Here is a 27,953-nt window from a genome sequence, read left to right on the forward strand (position 1 = left end):
AATAAGAAATATCCTGTTTAATACACCAAGAATATATTCTTCTGCAGCTCTACGTCCTTCTTTCTGAAGGAAAGCCTTCCTGTAACTCCTGTAGTAAAAAAAAAAACAAAACTTGAAATATTTTATCTTACATGAACCATACCTTTTTCCCCTGCGTTTCACCATATCCATATCGTTATCAACTGGTAGTAAAAATGACAAAGTTGTATAGAACTTGAAACATGCAGACACAAGCAGAAACCACAAGTTAGCTTTCAGCAATACAAGATGACAGTCTGTTCTCGTCTAGAGACTGATTAAGAGCCCAGAGAGAAAAGACGTGCATTGCCAAATCTTAATCCCTTCGCTGCTTTTCACATGCTCCTGCCTCACCTCTGCAGCTCCTACAAGAGTACTTTTCCAATGGTCAGTGGAAATGTGTTCATTGTAAAAACTCCATAAGCACTTTAATTTAACCACTGACACACAGATAATAAAATCTGAAATATTTAATGTTTAATTGTGCTGACAAGCTGGAGTTTGTGTTTATATTACTGCGAAGTGAAATGATGCAATGCTAAATTTATCTAAAAACACTGCTATAGACTCCTGATATTACACAAATTTATAGAAAGAATATTTTACAATGTTATTTATTAAGCAATTTCTAAAAATTGTTTACAAATACAGAAAATAATGTCACTGGTACAATGCAAACTCATTGTAAGTAAAATAATTCTTTCCACATTAGATTTCTCAGCTCTAAACTACTAATATGATTATATTATTGCAGAAAACACACAGATTAATAGATACAAACTTTGAGCCAAATTATATCAGCACAATGAGATGATTTCTAATTACTATCCCCCTGAAACAGTTCCCAAGCATGCTGCTGAGGTTGCTGCACAGTGCTTTGCTGTGAAGTTGATGTCCTTTCCCATTCACCACCCTATTTCATCACAAGGGGGAACAATTTGGGAAGCAAAGACCTGTTTCACATGTAATTGCTGTAAATACGAAAATACCATAGACGACCATGTGCTACCTGAGGACTATTTAAGAGTTGCAGAAGAACACGAAATGGACAAAATAGAATTTTTCCTAGCACAGGAACTAAAATAGTATTAAAAATTCTTTTTCTTTTTGATTAAAATATAGATGAAGAAGCCAACATGGAAGTGTTGCACACTGGGTATTTTGTGGCTTCATGGCCATACACTCCTCATGAAGACTCCTTAAAGCAGGCCACACTTCACATAGACTTCTTGAATAAATCTCTATCTGGTAACCTGGGTAACTTTGCCTGAGAGGCATGCCTTGCAGCTATTAAGATTACCCTCAAATACCACTCTTGAATAACTTTATTGCAGACAAACACTGACTGAAGAGCAACGATAGGTGAGAATAACATGCCATAGAAGGGGAAAGAAAAGGGGAAGGGGGGGGGGGGAAGGAAATGTGATAAAGGCAATGACAATAAAACTAGTAGGAAAGCCACTGGGTAGCAAAAAAAAAAAAAAAAAAAAAACAAAACAGGAAATGCAACAGTTGCATATCTTTTGATGTTTGAAATAACCTCACAACCCCCTTACTGTCTTTAAAAGACTTTCCCTTAATTTATTATGGAAAAAAAAATAATGCAGAAGAAAAACAATGAAAAGGTAATGCTACAGTTGCATGCTAGAGTGTAGGGAAAGTAAACAATATGGAAAATATCCAACTATCAACCAGGCCAGATAGGTTCCTTCAGGGTGCTCATACAATAATTAACAGACAGCAGCAAATACAGAGAAAGGACACGGGGCTTTCTTATCCACTGAAAACACATACAATTACTTTAAAAAAGAAAAGGGAAAAACAAACAAACAACAACAACAACAAGCCCTGTAACAAATATTTTAATATTAACAGGATTATCATTATTCAATATACCAAATCATCTAGCAAATAACATAAAGACAGTGGAAAATAGCAGAATTCTGTAAAAATATTTTAAAATAGTCCAAAAAAGTTCACAAAAATGCTCTAAAGACACCACAGCCATTTTAAATAGTGTAGGCTCTATCATTATAACTGCTGTTACAATTCAGTTTTCTCACTATTCCAAAACTGAAGCATAAATGATTTCAAATGCATGGTTTTGTTGATCAAGATCTGCATCTATGTTTCTATAGAATCCTTACTTTTACTAAAATAATGAACTATCAGTGACAACATACAGAAAACTATTCTTTCAAGAAAATAGTTTCTCTGTTTCTACTCACTAATTTCCTGGTATTTCCTCAATATTATACCACTTTCTTTGGCACCCAAAATTTCATAACTTTTGGTTTATTTCCTCAAGCATTGGAAACCAGGATAAGTTTCCTACCTGTTACTGTCAGAAAAATATACTTTTGGATGTCAAGGCAGGACTACAAGATATTCTGAAATTTGACTCTTGTTTCCTGTCAGGATCTGTGTCTAGAAGACTATTCATTTTAGTAGTATCAATACTTGCTGAAGTCCCATCATGGAATTCCCTAGCACAAAAAGACAGGGTAAACACCTTTTCCACCCGCGGCCATGTCATTATGCAAATATCCATGTATTTGGAAATATGGATACAACAAGAACATTTGAGCAGAAGGGCAACAGAAAACACTGTTTTCTGGAAGTATGTTTTCTGAAAACATACTGGAAGGATAGCCAGGTTCGTTATTGAGATGGCTGAAGTCTATTCCTTCTTTGCCTACTTTATGCCCAATAAGGACTTTGTTCCTAGGTAGAACAACAATGGGGTAAGTGCATAGACTTCCCTTCCTGTTTTCTAGCTCCTGATATATTCTGTTGGAGTGTATCAGTCAAAATCAAGGATGTTAGATGGAGACATACAAATATAAAGATACCTCTCCCACTGTAAACATGTTGGATACGCTTGTAGCCAAGCTGAGGTTTACAGCACAGATTAGCTCCCTCTGTAATTTTATGTGCCCTATAACTGCAAGCTACAAAAATCAGCAATTCTTCCTCACCTGGCCTACCAGATATTTTACTGGAAACAAAGAGAAATGTCTACCGATTGCCTCATTTCTATCCCCTAACTGAGCATCTTACACAACAAGTCTGTTCCTTCATTTCACTGAAACCCCTTTCTTCATAATGGGTAGCCCCACATTTACATGGGAGGTATTAATGAAAAGATGCCCAACTTTTCTATAAACATTCCAATTCCAGCAGCAGCTTCTATTTCTCCTGTAAAGTAGCGGAAGAGTAGTCACCCTAAATTAAGTGAACTAGTGAATGCAATAAAGTTCATATGCATAGTTTTAATTGCTTTTTCTAACTACAATGGAATTTATTCAAAGATACACTTGAGGTTTGTTGGCAAACATGTACAGACGTTTAGTTCAAGTATGAACATTTTCAAGTATATGGATGTTTGAAAGGACATACTAGCAATCTGCTAGCAAAACGGTTTTGAAAAAACGAAGCAATAAGAAACACTATTAAAATAAAAAATAGTGACATAAATATGCAATGTATTTAGCTAAGCAGCTAGGATCTGTAGCTTTACCTATATTATGCTGCTGAAGTTCACATTATTTCATAGCTATTATTCTACAATAGCTGCAAAAGAATTCTTTGAAAATTTAGAACACAGCACCTGAATGAAAAGTATAATTTGAACTGAAAGTTTCAAACTTCTGGAGTTCATTATAAATTCTTCAGTCTAAGTGCCTATGACCATGTCATTACCCAAATAGTGTGAACCCTGATACCATCTAGTACAAAAACTGCTTTACTCTTTTAAGCTTCTTTAATGTGCAGTGTGATCCACTATGCAAAGAAATACTTCAAGACAGCCAATCTGTTCTTGGCAGTCCCAACAAAACAAAAATCTAGCAGATTTGTTCAAATACAATTTAAGTGCATTTCTGGCAGATAAACAATGAAATTCTCTTTTCTCTTTAGAGACTGAAGGTTTATGCAGAAGATCAAAAGAGTATCTAAATTCCGTGTATAGTTTGGTAATGTTACCAGCTGAATTGAAGATCATTGTGTCCTAACAGCCTTGAACATATTCTTCTCTTCACAAACAGGCTTGCTGAACTAACTGAATTCACAGCACCCTAAAGTGCTTACATCCTCCTTACACACACAAAAAAAAAGGCAAGACAGGAAGGTGGTTGACAAACCTATGCTCATTAGGCTTTCAGGCCTGATCTGATTCTAAGATCTCATCAAGAGCTCCAAGTATCAGATGCAGGACAAGAGGTAAGGGATGACATGCCTAAACCAGTCAGGAGTCAGTCAGTGGCAAAACATTCTTGCTCTCTTTGTCTTAGCAAGAAAACTAAATGCTTTTCCTATCAAATGCACTTTATTTGGGATTTTGTCTTTTGTTGCTTCTTTTTGTTTGTTTGTTTGTTTTTAGGGTGCTTTTTTTTTTTTTTTTTTCAATGCCACAACACATGGACCTAGTGGCATGAGAAGATCTACAATAGATTCTACTTGTCTGTGGAATTCGTCAGATGAACAATGTGGTTCCCTCCAACCTACATCAACAGCTTTTTGTTATTTGTTGTTCTTCCAGTCCCAGGAAGAAAAGTTATATTTTCTCAATCATGTCAAGGAATTTTATGTAAACAAACCACTGCAAAATGCCTGAGGGTTGACAGTTTAAAGTTTGTTTGACAACACATGAGGCATAAATGGTGCAACCTGCTTTAGCAGAAGATGACATTCTCCCCAGCTGCAGGATTTTCTTGACAAAAAAGTTGTAGGTGCACTATTACTCAGCTTTGTTCTCCTTCCAAGGACAACAAGCCATCTCGGAAGAAGACTGACTCCATTACCTCTTAATTAAGAGCCTGTCAATTCTAAATTAGCTTTAATTTCAGTGACCTTCTTTGACACTGCAAAGAGCAGAGAATTTGTGCTATAGCATGGAAGTAAAGTACGTATTTCCTTCAAATCATTAAATACATACATTATTAGTTTTCTACTTCTCCATATAAATGGAAACTGAGGAGAGCACAAATCTGCAAGGAATGGTATTACAGCATACAGAAGTAGCCTGGAGGGGGAGGAAAAAAAAAAAAAAAAAAAAAGGAAAAATAAAATAAAATAAAATAAAATAAAATAAAATAAAATAAAATAAAACAAAACAAAACAAAATAAAATAAAAAATAATAATAATAATTAAAAAAAGACAACAACCAACCAATCCCTTTAGGTCTACTTGCCAAGTCTGTCCCAAAGCAGAAAAAAAACAGAGATGCACAGCATAGGCGTTGCAAACTTTACACACCTTTCATTAAATTTGTGTAGGTTTTTCTCAAGGAGCTTTAACTTCTTAGACGTTTTGGAACCTAGGTCTGTACCAAGACAAGCATTTTCAATGTACGCTGTGTATGCTAAGTACTCCTGTCCTCTCGCTGAGAAAGAGTGAGCTACATGTTTTGAGCTCCAGTAACTTATGCTTTTCATCACAAATATTCTGCATGATTTGATCCAAACCATTCCTGGAAGGCTGCTCCTCAGTGAAAGGAGAAAAACATTCCTGTGAAAAATTATTTCCTCCATGAACATAAATGGGAACTCTCTAGCTCATAAAATTGCTGGTAAGAAGGAAGGAAGACAAAAATTCAGGAGACCAGGAATTCATAAAAACAGACTCAAGTCTAGCTTGCACTTTTTATACCTGACAAAGACCAACTGCAAATTGTTGCTTACCTAAGCAACAACTCAGCTGCCACAATTACAAGGCTAGACGAACCACTCTCTACTGTATGTCCTTTCCTTAGATACCTCTTTTGATGAGTTAAGACAAAACACATCAGTCACTCTTAGACAAAATTTTGTGCACAAACTCCTGTTTTTCAAATCACATGCAAATATGAGAACCTTGTTATCTTCTCAATAATTACACATAAAATTAGCGTAGAATCAATACTGCCAAACATTTTCACACACAAAATAGCTGTCAAACCTTTACTACCTTTTCCTCTTTTTCTATTTTTTGCTTGTTTTTTAATGAATGCGGCTGAGAATTACAAAGAAAAGAAATTATGCTAATTTTCTTCAAAAAATAACTGAAAGAAAACCTAATTCTAAAAAAGAAAAACCTGGAAAGGTAATCAGAATGCTTTTCAAAAATATTGTCTACAAAGTTCACATACTTCTAATTTTTTTGGCACTTCTCCCCCCCCATAGGTCATACATAGGTCAGTATTTGAAGTTTGAAGATTATAGTTCTACATTTCTAAAGCGCGGGGAATAATTGTTTGGAAGAAACTGCCTACTGGACAGCTTTGGATATTAATAAATAACAGGATTTTCTTTTGCTCATGTAATGCAAAACTATTGGAACATGATTTACGGAGGTTTGCAGTCTGACAGTGATAAACATGATATGATAATACAACATTTTAAAATCATTCAGGAACACCCTTCAAAAGTAAACACAGGCAACCAAAATCAAAGTTAGCTATACTACTCTCAAACACAAAGGCTAACTTTATATCAACCTCATTTTCATTCATCTGAGCTAAACAGCTTTTTAGAAAGCTGTTGTTATTTGAGAACTGTGAAACTGCAGCTATTCAGATGATTAGTGTTGGTCAGATAAACCAGTTACACTGTGTTTAACAGTTAAGATTTTCATCAGATTCCACCTACTGGTAGGAAAATTGTTTTCTACAACCACGACAATAGGACAAACAAGCATAAAAGCTTTGCCCATGATTTTATCCAAATAGTAGAAAGTAAAATACACAACTGAGTATTTTGGACAGGGAATCTGATATACAACTTTTAAAAATCTGCTAATGAAGACTTTACTGATAATAAGAATAACAAGATCAGCAGACTGTGTAGCAACATTCTCTTTCATCTTTTAAAATACCTACACACTGACAGGCTGCTTCAAAACTTCACTAAGTTTTTGTAAAAGTTTCTAATTTAAAAGCAAACTTGTTTGAGATACAGAACAGTGAAGACTGAAAAAAAAATAAATTCTATTTTTAAATTTTATCTTATACAGTCTATCTTATTTAGTGCCTGCACCGCTCTGTACACGAAGCTAGAGCTTTACAAGAGCAACGTCATAAATATAGCTTTCCTAAATGTTTTTCAAATATTTGTATGAACATACAGTATATCTTAAGCAACAAAGAGCAAACCAAATATTTTATATTCATATAATTTACTTAGAATAAATCTTATTATTTATATTCATCTCATTAAAAACAAACAAACAAACATTAAATTAAGGTTTTTCATACTTAAGGTCCACTCCATGGACCTTACTCTTCTAAATAAAAATGGGATACAGACTGGTTGACCTACATGCTATCACAAAGCCTGTAAAGAGAAAAAAGGGACTGACCAAACTCTTCCACCTGGTCTCAAAGCACGGGAAAAGACCTGGCTCCCTAACTGTACCTCTTAAGTTGGAAATAAAACCAAGAAAAAACTTTTGCCCATCTTTTCAATGAAAGCGGAGGAGTGCTTCACCAGAACTTGCCTGAAAGGATCCTTAAATACCTTTTAAATACCATAAAAATACCTAAAAATGTATGTACCTTTCCCTCCTTCCCCCCACCCTTTTTTTTAAAAAACTTTTTCTTCTTTTTTTTTTTTTTTAATGTAATATGGTACAAGTCATTCAGCATGCCACAGGAAGAAGAAAACAATATGTGGAAAACACTTTAAAAAATTGACAGGAAAGGATCTTTTCAAAGCAACTTCAGACACCAATGTCTGTTGAACCCTTTGAAGTGCTGTGGGCCTTTTAGGGTAAATAATCACATAAAACCTTTTAGACACAGTAAAAGTCATAGCACAAAATGAAATAATGTAGCATATGTGTCTCTGAAAGAATACAGGACCATGTGAAGATATATAAACCTGTAGCTAAGCTGGCAATGCTCCATTGAAGGAGAGCTTCCCAACAGTGAAACAGCTGAAAGTGGGGTGAGCTTGTACATGCTGTTCCTTCATGAAGTATTTGACACAGAAAAGTGCCAAAGAAGCTTAGTTCAGAAATAAGCTGGGTTCTGGCAAGATGGGAAGACAAAAAATAAATTGTAATTTTGTAATTTTTTTACAATTGTAATTTTTGCAAATAATGTGAGTGCTTTCTTCTAGATTTTTAAATGTTATTTATCTTTGAATGTTAAGAAATAAACTAGTTACAGGAGTAGTAACAGAGACATGAGGTTTGGAGTCATTTATAACAGATCTGTTGAGTCTACTAGAAGTAAATTTACTGTCAAGAAGTAAGCAACTTTTTTAATACTTCTGAAGAAGCCAGTTACTTCCTGCATTAAAACAAATCATGAAGGTTTCCATGTGCCATTAAATCTCCATCTTGGTTGCGCACCGTGACTGAACTAATAACCCTCCAGAGCTGGAAACCCTGTGCAGCATGGTGCGGGCACCTGAACCGGCGCTGTGGGACCAGCGATGCACTGAAGCACAGCATTACCTGGTTTTTCCATTGTGTCATATTTCAGCTCTCTCCTTGCCATTACATTAGCTAATGGAAACATAACCACACATAACATGGTGATGACAATTCCACTTCACATGCACTGTATACAATGTATTTCAGTAATTTATTTCTTTTCAGACTATAAGTACTAACTTGCTTTTATATGATCCAATCTGTAGTGAATTATGGTACGAAGGACAGTGTGAAGTACTTTTTCAATTTTTTTTCCTTACATGCTATGAATAAGCTTAGAAAAAAAAAATATATAGTGAATATACTAGGTTTGTTCAGTCTAAAGAAAAAAAGGAGGCAGTCACAATATCTGTCTTCCAGTGTATAACAGGATGCTAGACTCCTCCATGTCTACTAAAGTGCAGAATAAAAATGATCCCCCAAAATAACAGAAATTCTTTAACACAATCCATATACAATGACCACTCTGCTGCTTGTAACCCCATACTACGTTAACTCTGTAAACAACCCTGAAAGATAAGTCCTGAAGCCACAGGCCTGTCTGTGTGAGAAGAGCAGTATTTGAACACTGGCCACATACTCTTTACTGTATTTGACTAATCCAGGTTTTTCAAATACTCTTCAGGTCTACACTCACAACCACTAGCAATCTAACATCTTTAAAAGCACAGCTTTCTGTATAAAACTGTGCTTCATGAACCTGTGCCCCAAACTGCTGGAAAGCCATAGTTCTGTTCTGCAGGCAGCAGAACCTGAAGGCAGCTGCGTGACATGAGCGTAGGGGCTCTGAAAGTCCACTCCAGTCTCATCTGCCATGTCAGTGCAGACACACAGCAACATCTAGTCTTTTTGCAAAAACCAGGTCAGACAGGCTACAATTTGCAATAACACCAGAGCTTCAGTAAGGCATATCAGTCTCTCAGTAATAAATATTTTTAAACCATTAGAATTAATATTGAAATTTGGGGAAATGTGTTACTTTTATGTGTTTTCTTTCCTATCAACAGTAAGAACCAGTTCATTAGTCATACACTTCACTTTGTCTTTGAACTAACAAAGGAACTCAGTTTCCACATTTTTTTCTGTTTACTTCTGACTACAGCAATATCAACTAGTACCAATTAAAAGTGATAACGCAGCACAACACAGAAATTTAAAATGTTAATAGAGGCTCCTTTTGAAATATATTAAATTTTGAAATATATTAAATTCCGAATAAAACTGTATGAACAATTTTATCCACCAGGTGGCATATGCCTCACACTTTGCTTCTAATAAAGTCAACTTCAGTGATATGCATGAAGATCAGACCTTTCCAATCTCTTTTCTTCTAATGTAAAATTTCAATAACAGTTTAGAAATTATACCCTATTAGACAAAATAAAAGACATGCTGTAGCCAAGGTACTGAATAATGACGAGTTTTCGCACTTGAACTCCACAGTCATGAGCTGTTTTGAAACTTCAGCTTTTTCTCTCCAAGCAAGGAGATACTAATATAGTTCTACCAGGAAAATTATACTTGCAAAACTATCCTTGCAGAGATGTAGATAAAGATGGTAGAAGAATATATACTACTATACTACTACAGTTTGTCTAAGTTCTCTAATTAAACAGTTATATAAGTTGTATAGTCAAAGCACTACAGCACAACAAAGATTTTATTGTTACAGATATCATACTCAAAATTACTTGTGGTCTGGATCTTTACAACTATCGGTTTGTATGTGCATGTGTACATATATACATATGCAAACCAGATCTAACTGGGAAACAGTGATGACAGTTATGCAGATATTGTAGCCAAACAGAAATAAGTATGGTCAACATTTTCAGACAGCATTTCAGTGGAATGGGGGCCCACCTTTTTTTCAAACTGGCCTCTTAAAATCCCGAAGAATCCTAAGTGTTCCTGGGCTGAATATGAAAAATACCAGGCATCTAGCACCTCTAAAATCATTATGGTTTTGTCCAGTAAATTAATCGTGAATCTTTAGTGTCCAATTTCAATGCCAGTATTTAAAAACATTAGCTGTAGCTTTTTTGAATTGACACTAAAGTGTGAATTCTACCTTCCATAAAGTATATTGAAAATTACAAAGCTTTTCACATCATCACCCTCCTGTTTTGGGGGATCAACTCTGATAAAGAATAGTTTATAACTGCTTTCATTGACTGACTGATGTCAGTCAGATCACTTGTACCTGTCCATGGTATTAGGCAATGACAAAGACCTCAGGTTAGACATCATGTCAACTGCTGGCTGGACAGTAGCAACTTGCACTGTCAAACTTCTGAACCATTGATCTGCAAAGTCTCATGGTTCTAGAGCCATTTGATCCAGCAAGTCCTACTCAACTTTTGCAAGAACTTGCTTTTGGCAGGAAAGACAAAACATAATTGCTTTTATGTCCTTTATTCTTACGTAAGTCTTCTGGAGGACCAACAGGTAGATGATGTGTTAACAGACTAACTAATAAAGAGAACCACAACCTGTTATTAGAAAAAAGCAGATAAAGAAAAACAGGTAATGTTTTTCAACAAGCACTTGCTTTGTAGTAGAGACAGATTTCAGCGACTTGCTTACAACGCTTGCTTGCTTATACAACATGCAAGTAAACATCAGAAAAGAATAAAGAAATTAAGACTGCTGGATGCTCAGTGGCAACACCACTCTGCCACGTTAAAGAAACAACGTAGTTTCAATTTTCCCTTTTAAAATGCATGAAGCCCTGACAAGTGGTAACTTTATGGACTTTTCTTCTTCCAAGAGTGGAGGAAAAAAAAAAAACCTTCAGAATGAGGCAAATATGTAGAAGGGGGGGAAAGCTTTCAGTGTTAGACAAAAATGACTGATCTATTGTCATTATGTTGATATATGAATGAAATGTATGAAATTATGTATCAAATGTGCTCCAATCAATTATTTCTTTTTATAAGGCAGTTGTCACAAATTATTTATTTTCTCTTTATTTATTTTCTACAAACGGTAGGTAACTTTAACAATTCATTAGGAAGCTGCTCCCCAGTCTCAAGGAGTCTTGAAGACATTCAAACCTTAACACTTTGGCTTGACAATGTGACAAGAGTTTTTGTTTGTTTGTTTTTCCAGAAATAAACTTCTAGAAAACTTGAACTTGTTTTCCTGTCCTGCAGGCTTACTGTGTCATCCAGCCTCTGCTCGCTTAGCAGCTGTGGCTGCTCCAGATACAGCTGACAGAGGGACAAGGAGCCCAGACAGAAGCTGAAGGATGTGTTTCATCCAAGCCTAAGAGATAAGCAGCTGATGGGTGGAAAGTAGTTTCCTTTCCCTCTTTTAAATCTGGACATTAAATGGTGGCTCTAAAAGGTTAGTGAGCCCCCAGTAATAACACCACTCAGATCCATAGTTTCAGCAAACCAAAGTTTTACTGGGATTGGACCATGGGCTCAAAGGCCCCCAGGCTATTCAGGATGTCAAAAGAAATCAGCACATATGACAAGAGGGCCATGGGGCAGAAGGCAGCAGTTTAATATCTGAAGGTGAATGTCTTCTAGACTGTAGGTTGTATGGCAGAGGAGAGGGAGGTAAGGAAAAAGGATGACATGGCAGAGGCAGGAGTTTGACTACAAGATGATGACACTACTTATAAGAGTCTTTGTGTTTTTTTCATTTTAATTTCTTTCAAAAAGTACACTTAACATCAACTTCTTCAATTTTCAAAAAGATAAAAAAATAAATACAGTAGTACAGTCTAGTCTGTCTTAGACTTGGGGCAATATAATATTTACCAAGAGAACATGAGCACAATCTCATCTCAGTTCAAAACCACAACATATGATCTAACTAAATTGTGCATCCAGTCTTGGGTTTGCAAACTGTGGTGCATATACTTTAAACGTCACCTAAGCAGCCAAACAACTCTGAGTACGCATGTCAAGTGCTGCTGTTATCACGATAATGTAATATATGAGCATGATGGATTTGGGATCTCTGCCCCTATTGGGAGAGAGATGGAAGTCTAAGCTTCTGCAAAGCATGGAGACTCAAGATATCAAATAGAAGTGTTGAATTTTTGATATGCCTCATCTTAGTCTTCTAAGGATCTTTGTTATTCAAAGTTTTCAAAAAATAAGTTTATTTTTTACCATAAAGAGATTTTGTTTATTTACCAGACAAGAATTTTAAACTAATTTTTCTCAGACATGATATTTTGAAACTCATTTGCTTGTCTTGCAGAAATGAATTCTTTAAACCAACAGCCATTTTTTAGGAAGTACATTATTTTCATCAGATACTGTCCATAGGAGAAAGCACAGCTGGGGAGAAAAATAAAAATAAATTAAAAAATAAAAAAGATACCACTATGAAGTATCATATAATGAAAAACATAAGAAGTTAGCAAAATAGCCCAACTGAGCTTTGCCACACATGCTTGACCTTGTCGCACCAACCCTTGACAGAGTGCCTCTGTCCATAATGGTTTAGAAATAAAATGATGACTATCAATCTCTCTCCAAATTCTTTTAATTTTCCTAGCACTTCTACTTGAAAGCACAACCTTTGTACTTAACCATCACAGTAGTACTAGCACTATTTAAATAGGTCTTATTTCCATAGAAAAACTGTGAAATATTTATTTTTCGTTCGGTAGGTTTATTTCTTGTTAGGTTGAAAGGTAGGTTTGGAAGTAGGATTTTGTTGTTGTTGTTTTTCTCTCTACACTTTTAAAGCCCCAAAACTCAAAGGACTCTTTGTGAACAGTGTCCTTTATTTTCCTTCCAAGTTTTTCATAGAACACTGGCTCCTTCTCACTAGTTCTTTCAGCTAACTATCTTTTATATCTCATTAGAAAATTCTGTCCAGTACTGTTAAATCAGTTTCCACTTCTTTTACTTAATGAAAAAGTTTTCTTCCTTTTTTTTTTTTTGTTCTCTTGGATTCACTGAATCACAACCACATGGGTATTTCCTGTGAATCTGCTTTCATCTTGGCTGTTGTTCTGCTTATGTATCTTGGCAGACTGGAGAAATTAAAATTAGGAAGTGTCAGAGTAATCTGATCATTAATGCTTAATATAAAGACTAATGGACTTCTTGATGAGTACAACAGAAAAAAAGAAGCAACAAATTTACTATTTTCTATAATAGTATGATGGGACATTTAACTTCAGCCAAGAACACCAATTCTTTTGGAAAGCCAGTTCCAGTCTAAAAGTGTAATACTACAACCATGTGCACCTCAGTTGTCCAATATGAAGTTTAAACCCTGTTTAGTAAACTTCATGGGGAAAAAAAAAAATACATGGGAAGGAAGAGGAAAAATGCTAAAACACATTTACTAACCAGAAGGGTGTTTATAACTCATTTAACTTTTCTCATCAAGAAAGATGTCTGAAGGCAGGACAGGAGAGCTGCTATCTGGACATGGAGTAACTTGGAGTAACAAAAAGAAATGAAATGTATTGCACAAGCCAGTTCTAATAGAAAGGTAATATCCCAACTCTTGCCCCATCTTTATTGGTAGAACTGCCCTGCTTTATTCTGTCAAAGTATACGTACAAACTCTGTTCTACAATTCTACAATTAAAAAAAAAAAAACACTTGTCACTGCCTCACACACCCAAATTCCCCACACAAGCTTCACCCTGCTGTTTCTGATGATGGATTAGTTTTCCGGTATCAAAAGAGCTCCTTGTGTATCAAAAGCTTTGTGATCTGTGAAAGATCTTCTAGACACAGCAAACAAATGTTCATCTTCTGAATTTCATCTGAACTTTTCTCATAAGTTGGACTCCTTTAAAAGTTAAGGTTGTTTTAATCTCCCATCACTTTATAAAGGTAATTTTAATTCTGAAACAAACAATTGATGCATTTTATCTCCTCAATAGCTGAGCCACTAGGAGGAAAAACAGGAAACAGCTGGTCAGAGCTAAAGTGCGATGAGAAATGTGTTCAAAACTAAAAAATGAGTTAAAAATTATCATCATTTACAAAAGGTTGGATCTCCAGTCTTTCCAACCCAATGGCACAGAAACAATGTGCAAGCTAAACTTAATACGAAATGATTCACAAATACTTGTTAGTGAGAAAACCTAAAGAACTTCGCTGCTCAAAGGAAAGTTCAACCTTCTGGTTAAAGTAAAAAAAAAAAAAATAAAAAAAATAAAACAAAAACAAAAATAAACTTATATTTCTGAACTGCTGGAGAACTGAGAAAATGGATACATTGCCATTTTAAATATGATCCATGCTATACTTCCCACTTGTTGGTAACCTCTACGTATCATTTATACAGTTCAAGCTGTTGGGTGACTTGGTGCCAGCAGAGTCCAAAGCCTCCTTCACACTCATGGCAAACCACTGAGATGTCAAAGAAATGCTCACCTATCAGAAGGTGTTGTACTTCTATGGTCCTCCCTTCTTTTGTATTGCAAGTTTCAAAAGGACTTGTAGGTGAGTCAGAATACAAGTAAATTTCAAAACAGGGAACCATTCTGAATGTTTATAAATAATCTTTTCCCCTTTAGGAACACATACATATACATTTAAAACAGAACTCACCCAGTGCAATTCTCAGAGTGTAAACAACAGAATGGAAGTCCAATGGTATGGTTCCCACAGCAACTGTAACCTGTTTATATAAAGTGAAATATCTGACATACACACAGGGTCAGGACCATAACTGCACCAGGTTTGTAGCATGATGCTCTAAGTCTGCAAAGTTACTCAAATAAATTTCTAGTTTAAAACAGAAAAGATTGATGACTTGTCTCTCACGGGCATTTTTCTTGATCCATCTCACAGCAATATTTAAAACAATTCTCCACAACTCAGATACTTCCTTAGGTTCTTGCTGAAAGACAAACTATTCAGAATAATCATTTAGACCTTTATTTTGGTAATCTCAAATTACCAAATGTTAAAAGTTGGAATGAGTGAGGAAAAAACATGTTTTTGGTTTTTAAACTACTGGAAACAGGATACATCTCTTCTGCAGACTACAGTGCGGCACAACTACCTAAGCTTGGTGAGATAAGGGAAAATTTAGCCTCAGCAGGGAAGTTCTAGGGAGCAATAGGTCTCCTCCAGCACCTGAATGAACGCATTACCAACTGCCTCTAAGCCTGCAAAGCAGATAAGATCTTTAAGGGTTGTAAAACAGTGAGGACAACAGATTTCAATCCAGAAGAAAGGCTTCCAAGCAGTGTGGTAACATAAACAATAAGTAGCTATGTGCAGTGGAAGAGTACTGAAAGTGGTTTTATATACCAAGTTACTAATTACAGCTTCCACAATTCATCTTCAATATTCACATGAACTTCGTTGCTGTTGTTTAAAATTATAGTTTTAAAACAACCGCTTAATATAAGTTTGATGTATGTCTTGTTCTTAACGTATTTGATGCAAAATTATGGATCCTGTGAAAGCGATAGCTCCATTTTCCACATTTTCCACATTCTTTTTCTCTCTTCAAGTCCGTTTACCTCAATAGTAGATTTTAAATTGATTTCAATATGACCAGGATTTCACCCATTCTCTACTACTTGAAGGGAAATCCTGAACTCTAAGAATTAAAATTGCTGTAACATGAAACTAGTGCCATCAATAATAATCCTTTGTTTTGCCCATGTTTACTTCATTTACTAATTCTGATTGCTTGAAAACAATTTTTAGTGTCAGGAGAATAAAATCACAATAAACATGGAGAGTATAAGAACCATCTCTAATCATCTGAGAAGAAGCTCACGTTATTTTATTATAGAATTTAAGTCCAAATTTTGGTGAAAATCAACAGATATTACAGTTACTGGAAATGCTAAGGGAAAAAAAAAAAAGAAAAAGCTTTTATTTTCACAGGAGTTAAATTATTCAGAGTCCTACCACAAATGACTGCATTTTTTTTTTTTTTTTATTTTTTTGCTACTGCTGCACATCCCATACTGTGATGGCACACTTATCTGTAGGAATCTATTTATTATGCTAAGGAAATCATAACTTCGTACAGCAACGGTTATGACTACAGAGATGAAAAGACTCTTCTGAATCTTATACAAATGGGAAGACAAGAATGACATCTGTAAGTAAGAATGATCACAAGCCAATCCAACATATTTTCCTCTCTCAGCTAGGGGATTGATGAGTGCATCTCAAGAATGAGGCTTCAATCTCAGCTCAAAAATGACTGCATCCAGTTACAGTTTCAAAATATTAAAAATGGATCCCATCACACAATTTGCAGCACTGAGGCATATTTTGCAGGAAGGGAACAGCTTTCAATTAGACAGTTTTTGAGTGAAATTATTAGAAGAAAAAAACATAGCTACAAATGTGAGAGCTGAATGTTTCCAGCACTGCCCCACTTCCGACATTCCTGCAGAAAGCTGTGTGTTGTCTCACTGCCCTGAGTCACCCCGGATCCAGCCGCTGCGCTGATGTCATTGGCTCTGCTTGCTGTGGGAGCACCCTCAGAGTTTTCCTGACCCTTAACACTGCAGCTCGTATGTCTTTGGATAGTACCTGACAGCTGGATTATGTTCAATTTTTATTCCTTTTTTTAAGTTGTCACCAGTCTGTGTTTTCAGCCGAAATTCCTTGTGCCCAGGGGCTCATAACCATACAACATCAAATCGCTTTTCATAAATAAACCAAATACCCTTACATCTCATGGAAGATGCCTTAAATATTGTGGCAAGTATCATTTTACAACAAAGTTTTCTTGAAATTTCATAACAATAAGTTATATGCCTACCAATTACTGTCAACCCAAGCTTATTCTATTTTAGAAAACTTTTTGAAATGTCCCAGAAGATTGTAAAAAAGGAAGATAAATTAAAATACAAATGAAACCTCCTAAGTTCAGATTTTAATTATTCACTTGCCAGAGTGATCTTTATATGTCACTGCTTTTATTCAAGCATATCAGAGTTAGCAACGCAAACTTTTCAACAGTTCATATATGTAATGGAGATAAGTTAGTTTCACCTGAGAAAGAATTCAGAACAGTGTCCAACCTTAACACTCTAACACTCTAAAATGAACTCTTTAATGTGCTGCAGGGAGATTTTCTAAAACAGATCTTCATGCTTCTTTACAGTTGGTGAGCAGTCACTAGAAGGAAAGTCAGAAAATGTGGAAAAACTGAAGGCATAATACATTGCTCTTGCCAAGACTCCCACACTATTGGCTCTGAATACATAAGTGTGCTCACAGCTAAAACTTATTGTTCATCATTTGGCCCCAGATTGTTAAAGCTGTAAGTCAACTACAAAATGACACAAACTATCTAGAGATTTATCTCTAACTCTATCACGCGTTATGGTAATAACATTGACTACTTCTACAGACAGAGGCTAAATTTCCTATTTTTAAAGCTAGCCTATAAAACTGAAGTAACTCAACCCAAAGCAAATATAAGTATAGAGCTCCATTTAACAAAGTTCAATATATTTTTACAGCACTTACTGAAAGGAAAACATAATTTCTTGCCTATTTGGCTTCTCTTTTGCTTCCCTGAATTTTTATTCCAAACAGCCAATTTTGCTCACTTTTTTTTAAACAAAAGACTAACTCCCATGAAAGAAAAAAAAAAAAAAAAAAAAAGAAAAGAAAAGAAACTCAGGTCCAGATAGCAAATGCTAACTACTTTAACATATGAATATGAACATAAACCTTTAAGTTTAAAAACATACCATCACTACCAACAGGCAAAATCCTTATGCACAGAGAAAAAATTGTCAGTGTGGAAGGGACCCCCAACAGCTTGCAGATTATGTGCTTCATGTCATTTTTTTTTTTGTAAATTCTTTTCAAAGATGGACTAGAAATTTTATTTCAAAGTAAAAAAAAAAAAAAAAAAAAAAGAAAGAAAAAAGAAATCAAACCCCAAATCTGTCTGTAGTTTGAAATTATTGTGCATTATCTCTTTTATAGAATCATGAGTATAGCATAAATTTTAATACAAAGAGAAATGCTGTATTTTAGGTATGCATGCAAACTGGGACAGAGTCCATTTAAAAAAATCCAACCTTTTAAGTATGGAGCAAGAAAAAAAAAAAAAAAACTGTGGGAAAACCACATAATCCTATCAGAATGATGCTACCATAGCAAACCTAGATCTGAATTTCCTATAAAAACAAATTTAAAAATAAAAAAAGAAAAGTGGAAACCTATAAGGTGGAGGGGTTTTATTTGATTTCTGCTTTGTGGCTTGGGAAACTCACAGAGTCTGGCAGAATAACTTCACTAGTACAACTCCTACTCCTATGACCACGTGCCTTCATGGGGCCACACTCACAAGCTTTCAAAATCATATCAGTCATATGAGTGAAACAGCACGTTACAGATGTCATTTCCATTACTGACATGTTCTTAGATGTTAGGTTCTACCAAGAGTTACTGCACTACCGACATTACTGCACTAACATTTAGCTGACCGAAGTTAAGACAACCAGCAGAATTCTTGCTTCTTAAAGCGCAAACTACTGGCATCAGGAATGTAATGACACAGCAAAGATGGCCCTGACGCCCACAAAATGAGCTTAGCTACAGAATTCAGCTATTACATATTGCAACTATGTTGTTGCAGCTGTCATCTGGAGATCCTAAGATCACCTACCTTGTTTGAAAGACTCACCCTGAGGTAGTCTAGTGAGCTGCTCGTCTAACATCGCAGTTGCTGGTGGACCCGGGTACTTGAGTCATAGTGCATTGCAACCACCACAAAAGCAGCATATCAACAAAAAAAGAAGCCAACTTCAACACTACGAACCTAGTATCTCACAGATGCTGGTGGTTCAATGATTCTAGAAACTTGGCCTTTTAGAATTATGCAGACTGAGGTGGCCCAGAGAAGCAGCCAGACCAAACAAAGCTAACACCAATACTCATGCTCTCAGTATTTGCTTCTATGGCAAATTCTTCATATTTGGGACACCTTTATGATGAACTACTACTACTCATTCACTGTTTCAACACTGAAAAGCAAATTTCTCACGGAGTTATAACAGTCATATTACATGCATCCATGGTAAGGGTAAGCCCTGCACTGTATACAGCTGCAAAAACTAATGCAAAATTTCAAAATAATTTAAAAAATCTCTTATGCAATGCATACATTAAGGTCAGAGCAGAGGAGTCTAATCTGTATATAAAATATCTCTAAACAGTAATCATTAAAAGTGCATTAAACATATATGCATTTTCTGTATAATTCAAAGCCTCATCTCGACCCTCCTATGTAGAGAAAGAAAAAAAAGTAGCACAGTTCAGTGTCTTTCCTTTATTAGCACTAGAATTTTTATGTAAGGGATATGCACAAATGAGACCCACATTTTCCTACTTAAAATATAAAGGTCTCTATTGTTCCGTGCTACACCAGCACTTCTATGAAAACTTAATTTCTCTGACTTTTTCCCCCCCAAAAGAACAGAACTACTGTTCATTTAGCTGTTTCAAACAGAATGCATGCTCTAAGGGTGAGATAAGAGGAAAGAAAGAACAAATTACTACATTCATTTACTACTTTATCCTTCATTTGATTATTGGTATGAAAGCTTCCTACAAATAACCATAATTCATTGAATTATTTTAACCCATAGTGTATGAACAACAGGTCTGTGTATTTGTTACGTCCACTGAGTTAATTTCCATGCTTGTGTAAAAAAATCTATAAGACTAATAACATAACCCATAAATACAGCCATATTATTACAAAAATAACATGATACTAAAATAACAGAGAAAAATGCTAAGCATGTTTGATGCACATTATGCATAAAGAAATCAAATACAGCAATTAGTAAGAAGGAAATTTTTTGTAGCCACCACCTGAAAGAAAAAACAACTTAGAAATATGCATTCTTCAACTTTTTCTGACGATAAAACACTCTCTGAATTGTAGTTATGCAGATTGCTTCACTGTACACGTTTCTTTTGTTCAGAGACAGAATTTTTCCTATTTAAGTTATTTTTCAGTAAGAACGTATTACGTTTATTTCTGAGTCCGAAATACACAGAAGTCTTCTAATTAAATCCCTCACACCCTAAAATGATATGCATTTGGTATTACATGGCAGTGGTTTGAACTGGTGAAAAATTCAAGCATATTAAAGCTAAGGAACTCAAGTCAAATTGGAAATGCCCAGTGAAGAAACCTAAACACATCCTTACCTTTTCATACTTACATAAATAAAAGTTACCCTAGACCTCTGCTACAAAATATTTTCCCTTTTTACTCAAAAAATAAATATACATACATATATATATATATATATATATATATATATATATATATATATATATAATGACAATGCAACCATAGTAAGCTTATATCACGTTAGGTAAATATGTAGCTCATCTTAATTCCTTTGTGGAAGTGTGACCATGCACCATGCAGGGCACATGTACCAGCAAGTTCATGTTTCCACCATTTAGGACACTATCACAAGAATGAACTGCATCATAAAGCTTTGCCACCTAGTACAAAAAAATGGCACATACCTGTTTGTACAACTCTTGATTTGTCTATTTAAATGGAAAAATATCAGGTTTTGGATGAATATGAGGATATTACCGGAGGGCAAAACTGTCATGGAGTTCCTGATATCAAGTCCCTTATTCTGTTATCACTGACAAAACTTCATAGAACCCATTTCATCAATTTAACAAGTTCCACCATAGAAAGTAACTAATTTTTCCACCATTTCCATCCTACAGAAAGCTGTTGCAGAGTCTCATCACTAACTGATAGAAACTTCTCCCAGTTCTCAACCTAAGTTTATTCAGAACCAGTTTATAAGCACAGCTGCTTATCCGACCACACTCTCCTTTATCTTCCCCTCCCTAGACCTTATTCAAACATTCTTATGGAGAAGAATCATCCCCCCCCCCCCCTTTTTTTTTTTTTTTTTTTTGTTAAGTTCAGGAAGCCTCTCTTCTCTTACTCCTCTTGGAACAGTTTCTCTCACTGTGATCATCCTGCTGGCCTTCCTTTCTCAGTAGTCACGTTTCAGATTGATCCTTCTTTAGTACCAACAGTCAAAACCCTCTTCTATAGATTTCACTGACAACTATTTCATTTCTACCACCACAGAAAATCTTTTACTATTTAAAATAATCTAGTTAAGATCTCATTTCTACAATAATATCTTAGGAATTTATGATTTCATTCTAATCTTTGATTTTTTTTGCATGATCTTAAGAAAATGAGAATTAGGGCTCTAATAGCACATTTATAATAGTTGAATAATATTTAATAAATTTCTTTCTCAAATTCTTTTCAAATGTAGAAGGATGATAAATATCTGTAATTTGGGGAAAACACTATGCTTTCTTTTTCAAAGCAACAAAATTTGTCACTGTGATCCAATACTACCATACATCATTCTATACAATTTATTCCAGGGAATGATTATAATGTTAATATATTGATTTTTATAAACACATATATGCCATATATATATATATATATATTAAACTAATGCATATCTATAATATATATTAAAACATACATGTATAAATATAAATGTATATTATATTTTATATGTAAACTTATATTTATGAAATGTATATGTATATAGAAATATCTTTATATAAGTATATTGCACATATTTATATAGAAACCTATCAAGTCAAATTTATAAGTACATGTTTAAAGAAAAACATATGCCTATAAGCACTTTATACAAATACACATATAAATATGTGTATATATACACACACATATAAATTTTATAAATATAGAATTATGCACTTCTCATCATGCCAGTCTTAAACCAAAATGAGTTTTTTAAGGACAAGACATTCTTCTGAAAAGCAGTGTTCAATGTAAGGCTCAATGGTTAAGTGAAATGTCCTTTTGTTACCATATATTTACTGTTTGAAGGCATTTCGTTAAATGAAAGGTCATCAAGTTAGCAAAACTCTTACAAGTGAAAACAAACTATGAAAAGCTTACCTCATGCCATAGAGAGGTCTCAAGAAAGGAATTAATTTCCCAGTTTATTAAGGGCTGAATTATAGTTAGCTGTTCTGTTGTAATCCTAGAACACTTCAAGCCACTGCTGTTTCTCCTTTGCTCAACATAATTCCAAGCAACAGTTCCTATGTGTCCTGAAGGTAAAGTCCTAACAATTGCTCTCGTTCCAGTATAAACTGATTTTTTAACTTCCTTATCATTTTTACAGAAACGTCTTATTAATAATGTGGAACGTTCTTTTTTGTTTCTAAAAAAATCCTCCTCCATCTCTTCTTCACAGTTATCATTACAGTCTTCAAAATGGCTCAGAAAGGGCTTTGAAGGCATTCTTCCAGTAAAGTTATTTCCACAGAAGTTGTGACCTGAGCATGCCACTTTAACCTTTCGTGGTGCTCTTTCCAGACAGAAGTACTTATCCCTTAAAGCGTCATCATACAACTGCTGCCCATGTTCATCCTCACAGTTGTTTGTCAACTCCACTAATGTGCAAGTGCAGGCCGTAGAACCAGTGGTGTTACTACCACCAACACTTACTGGCTGCAAGCAGTCATCCAAAATGAAGCTGTTGGGTAAATTGCACAAAGCCTTTGATATATTCCTTTCACTAGCACAATGAAAGTGAAAAAAGGCTACTTTATCAGTATCATTGCTGTCATTCTTATTTATTGCTGTCTGGTTTCTTAAAGAAGGTCCATTCATTTTCCACTGAAGTTCTGCAAGCATGGCTCTTTCCAGTGAAACAGGAATTCCAGTTTCTAGGCATGCCTCTCCCCCGGCTAATGTGCCACAAGATTTATACATCTGGCTGCATGGGATATTGCTCTTGTAGTTTTTCTGTACAATGTTACAGTTAATGTTAAGAAATTCCACTGAATCAGGGATGGAGCTGTTTCTCTCCCAGAAGTTTTCATTACTATTGTCATCAGTCATTTGTTCATTTGCCAGAGTGAATATTTTGGGCACTGAGCCCCGAAGACTTTCTTCTTCCAGTCTGTGTAAGCATGAGAGAGCGCGTGTGGTTTGCCTTCCTGGACTGGCAGTATGTCTTTTTATAACACTGGTGTCCAAAGCATTTTCAGTATTTTCATCTCCAGCTGACTGAGCAGGTATCACTTTACCCTGTACCACAGAGACGAGAACAGAAGCTGTCATTTCCTCAGAGGTCATCTTGCCACAGTCTTCAGTTGCTGGATGTGTTGGAGAGGGGAGTGTCTAGCAATCCTCACAGCACGATTTCAGTGTAATAAAAGTTTCAGTGCTAAATAATCAAGAAACACATGGTAAAATACAAACTGACTACTTGTTCTTTTTGAATTTGGGAAAAAAGTAACAACTTCTTGTCATTGCTATTGTTGTTTTAACTCTTGGACTACCAGGCTTTCCCAGTTGTGGATTACTGGCATGAGATACAAACATTTTTAAAAACAGCTTCTTAATGTGATGTAGCCGTTTGACTCATCTCTTCCTAAAATTAATTATTCTACCTTACGTTGCACATACATTGTTGCCCCAGGTTGCAGAAAAAGACCAAACACGTAATTCATTCCAGAGATGCATCCCCCCGTGGAACATTCAAGAAGTTGAAGTCTTCTGTAAAGAAAAGAAAAAAAAAAATGTATATATGTATTGAACAGAATCCATGGCACAAAATCCATCATCACAATTATGACTAAAAATTGCTTTTATGTAAAGAGAAGAAACACAAAATGAGAGAAGATAATTGTACTGAGACCTACAAAATCACACAATACACAAGTAGATGTCTTACAGTCTCACTTTACAATTTGGAGAAAGTCCAGTCACATTTTGCATGTTCAAAAAGCTGTATTTACATCACTATTGAAAGCTACATAACTGCAGAAAAATAATTCTGCTGAAACTGTAATACTGAAATTGAACATACAAGTGAACATATATAAAGAGAAAAAAGGAAACATGCTTTATATAATCTCTCTTACTCATAGCCAGGATAATACAACAGAAATATATTAGTTTTAAAAGAAAAATAGGTTTAAAAATAACTCTTCCTGTTCAGGATTGAATCCTACCACAACTGCAATTGCTTTGCTGTTACATGGTTTCTGTTCTCAGTAACATTTACAATGTTACTTCAATCATGAACAAAACAATTTTTTTTGCCATGTTTATCACTGAAAAAGACACACAGCAAGGCCAAGAGACTAACCCATATTCATTAAAAATAAATAAATAAATAAATAATATATAGAAATGAGGAAAGGTTAATAAAGCAATTTGATGTGTAAATCTAGCTTGATGCTCAAGTAACTATGATTGCTAACAACTTTGTTTTGACCTTAAAATGTCAACTTTCCTTTTTTTTTTTTTTTTTTTTTTTGATTATTGATTTATATCCTAAAGCGGTTTGTCACAAATCAAAAGATAAAACACTCTTTAGTTAAGAGGATATTTAATATGCCATTTTCTTACACAAAGAAATCCAGCAATGTAACTGAATGCATCAGCTTTCCTGATGCATCTCAGAAGAAAGCAAAAACAAATTTACTGAAAAGTTACATTTAGCTATAAATTTGATGACTTCAGGTTTGCTAGCCAGTGAAGAGCATTCTCATCCAGAAAGTCACTAGAGTTTATGCACGCACACACAAAAATAATATTTAAATCGAGACTTCAATTTTACTGCTTTAACAACAGAAGAGAGACCCAGGAGGATTATAAAGGAAAGTGATGCTGACAGAACAAAGAGACACAAGTTTTACATTCTCCATGCATTACAAAACTCATGTGCATGCCAGAGCAGCCAGAGGATAGTCAAGATGGGAGACTCAGGTCCTGGACAAGAGAAAACTGTTTTTTCTTGATCTTTTATTTTACTCCTAAGTCTCTTTGTTGTTATATGAAGTAACAATAACGGTTTGTAAAAGGTACAAAACACATACATGTATTAGTCTTTGGTACTGATTTTTGAAGGATTTCTTTCATCTAATCAAAACATCTCAGTTTACTGATTCATCTTTCCTGTTTACTACAGAAAGACTCCAGGCAATCCAATGAAAATAAAATTGAAATATATTCATAAATGTACTCCCTGTAATATTGCTAAGCCATGAATAGATATTAAAGGAATGGATTGTTACTGTGAAGAATATATAGTTTATCATGCTGGCTGCTGAATGAAATTCTTACAAAACATCACCACTCTATAGGGAAAACAAAGCAACAATTTCATTACACAACTCCAACCACACAATGAATTCAAGATAACATAAACATCCATATATGTTGATGTTTTTTACATCATTCTTTAACAGAAAAACTTCAAAAAAAATAAAGATAAATATATTGCTGATTTGCTTCTGCAAATAGAAAGCTGGTATAACCACAGGTCCATTTATATCCCAGAGACTGTCCACAAAGCTCATTCAGAGGCCAGGACTGCTCTTGCACAGTATTTCCAAAAATTTTCTTCAACTTTATTCTCCCATTTCTTATATTAGAGTCTCCACATATGCCCCCTCCAAGCCACTTCTCTGAGATCTTTTCATCTCTAGAAACTTTGATCTCAAGTCTTCCCCACCACAGATTATGTTGGTCACCTTTCTCCTGAGCTTCAGAGGCTATGTGCCTGCCCCTTCTATACACCACCATCTCTTCTTTATACACTCTTCTTTAGGGGCCTCATTGAAATTTATTTCCTCAAGAATCATGCCTGCTTAAGAAGCTCCCTGCCTATGTCCAGCTGTTCCCATCCTCTAATGGCCACTGCAACATGATAGGGAACTAATCCACCTCAAGAATTTTTTGCTCAAGTTACTTTACAGCTAGATCATTTTCCCAATCCAGTACATGTATGGTTGTATGAACATGTGTGTTAAAACAGCATGAGTGGGGAAGCAGGCAGCAAGGAAAAGGGAGAAAAACGCTGCTTCAATCAGTTTACACACCTCTGCTATCTGCAAATGCAGTTTGATGTTTCAGCTACGTCAATCTAGCAGCTGGCTACCACCAAAGCTGGCAGATTCCCTTCTACCTTCACTCCTGGCCCTCCATCCCCTTTTCCCCTCATCTCACACATCTAGACATCACAAATCCACCAGCTTAAGTTCATTGAGCCAGCCAATCTGTCAGGAAATTCTTCTTTTCATCCAAATGAACTGACTTACCTTGTGGCCATGTGAACATTACATCCTGAGGAAAGGAAATATTAGAAATGCTTGGTAGGGACCACACATCTCAGTAGTAGTTTCAGTTTAGATCTGATGTCTGAACGATTGCTATGCTCTCTAAACGCACTCTGAAGATAAAATCACAGACTAAGAGAAGTTATCTAGTGTATCAGTATGCCAAAATCCCATAAAATAGCAAGTAGAAAGTGTGATGGCAGAGCCTCTGATCTATGGACAACTGCAAAAATATCTGGAGCTGCAGCTAGGCTGAACAGATGACAAGGGTTTCATGTGTCCCCCATTACTTTCTTCCCAGTCTCTGCTTTTCACTATAATCAACAGAATTCAATTCATTTTGCCCAGCAAATTCCTTAAACTGTTGGAATTCATTAAACTTGTTATGAAGCATGTTAACAGTGCAATAAATGCTATCAAGCGTAAAACTCATAAGCTCAACCGATAAAATAGTATTTTGTAACTTTCTGTAAAATTGCAGAACTTTCACTCCCCATGGCTTCCCGTACTCACATATCTGCACATGGGTGGCCAAAGCCTAGATATAAAAGCTAGGTATAGAAGCTTCATACAAACATGTGCACTTGCATATAAAATTATTCAAAACCATATTCTTCCTGTTGCACATTCAACTCAAAACACTTTGATCCACAGTTAAATCTGCATGTAAAAGCACTTGAACTAGATGATTAAACCTACCCTGTACTCAACACATGCTGACATTTTCTAAAGCCACTAGATTAGCTGATGAAATCCATTAATAACTATGCTGGTTCATTTTACAAGGCTTAAGTTATGTCAGAAATGTAATGTGCTCCTTTGACCAGTAAAGGAAAGTAAAAATATAAGAAACTAGATCCAGCATTAGTGAGTCATCCTGGATGCAGAGGTCAGCCAACAAAGACAGGCAAATAATGAAAATAAACAATCTAGTGACCTTTCAGTACACACATTCACAAAATGTATTAAGTCTGAAAACATGTGACACGAAACTAATTTGTCTACTTTTTTTCACTGCTGCATACACTTTAAGACAAAGTTTAAGCTAGTTCTAGTTAGTATTAATAATAATGATTAATAAATCCTTACTTGTCAACTATCTGGGATTATAGATAACAGCAGACTGGGTAAAAAAATCCAACATAATCTAAGATGCAGAAAATACAATAAACACAAGACTATAAAACTGCATTAATTTAGTATCAATTTAACCTTCAGCACATTACTCAGGCTAATTTCCTTTTGAAGTCCAGAGAGATGCTGTTTCAGAGAAGAAAACATTATGTCAAGTATTGCACTATTTAGTCTAAGTCAAGGCATCTAAAGGATCAGAACGGTCACACAATGTGGTAAATTAGAGAGCCTTTTAACCCTAGGCTGTCAAGGGAAAGATGATTAGATAA

General features: G+C 35.2%; 1 protein-coding gene across 7 annotated transcripts in view; it reads right to left on the reverse strand.

Moving 5' to 3' along the window:
* PLCE1 (phospholipase C epsilon 1) overlaps window positions 1–27,953 on the reverse strand; it is a 156,860-nt gene that overhangs the window by 108,829 nt on the left and 20,078 nt on the right. For 4 of the 7 annotated variants that reach the window (XM_084524888.1, XM_084524892.1, XM_084524893.1 and 1 more), the window contains exon 2: window positions 22,370–23,980. In XM_084524888.1, coding sequence (XP_084381014.1) covers window positions 22,370–23,557 — 1,188 coding nt within the window. In that variant the 5' untranslated portion in view covers window positions 23,558–23,980. The remainder of the gene's footprint in view (window positions 1–22,369; window positions 23,981–27,953) is intronic. The other 3 variants (XM_084524889.1, XM_084524891.1, XM_084524890.1) reach the window with 2 other exon arrangements.

This window comes from Aythya ferina (genome assembly GCF_964211825.1).
Source record: "Aythya ferina genome assembly, chromosome: 7".
Classification (NCBI taxonomy): domain Eukaryota; kingdom Metazoa; phylum Chordata; class Aves; order Anseriformes; family Anatidae; genus Aythya; species Aythya ferina.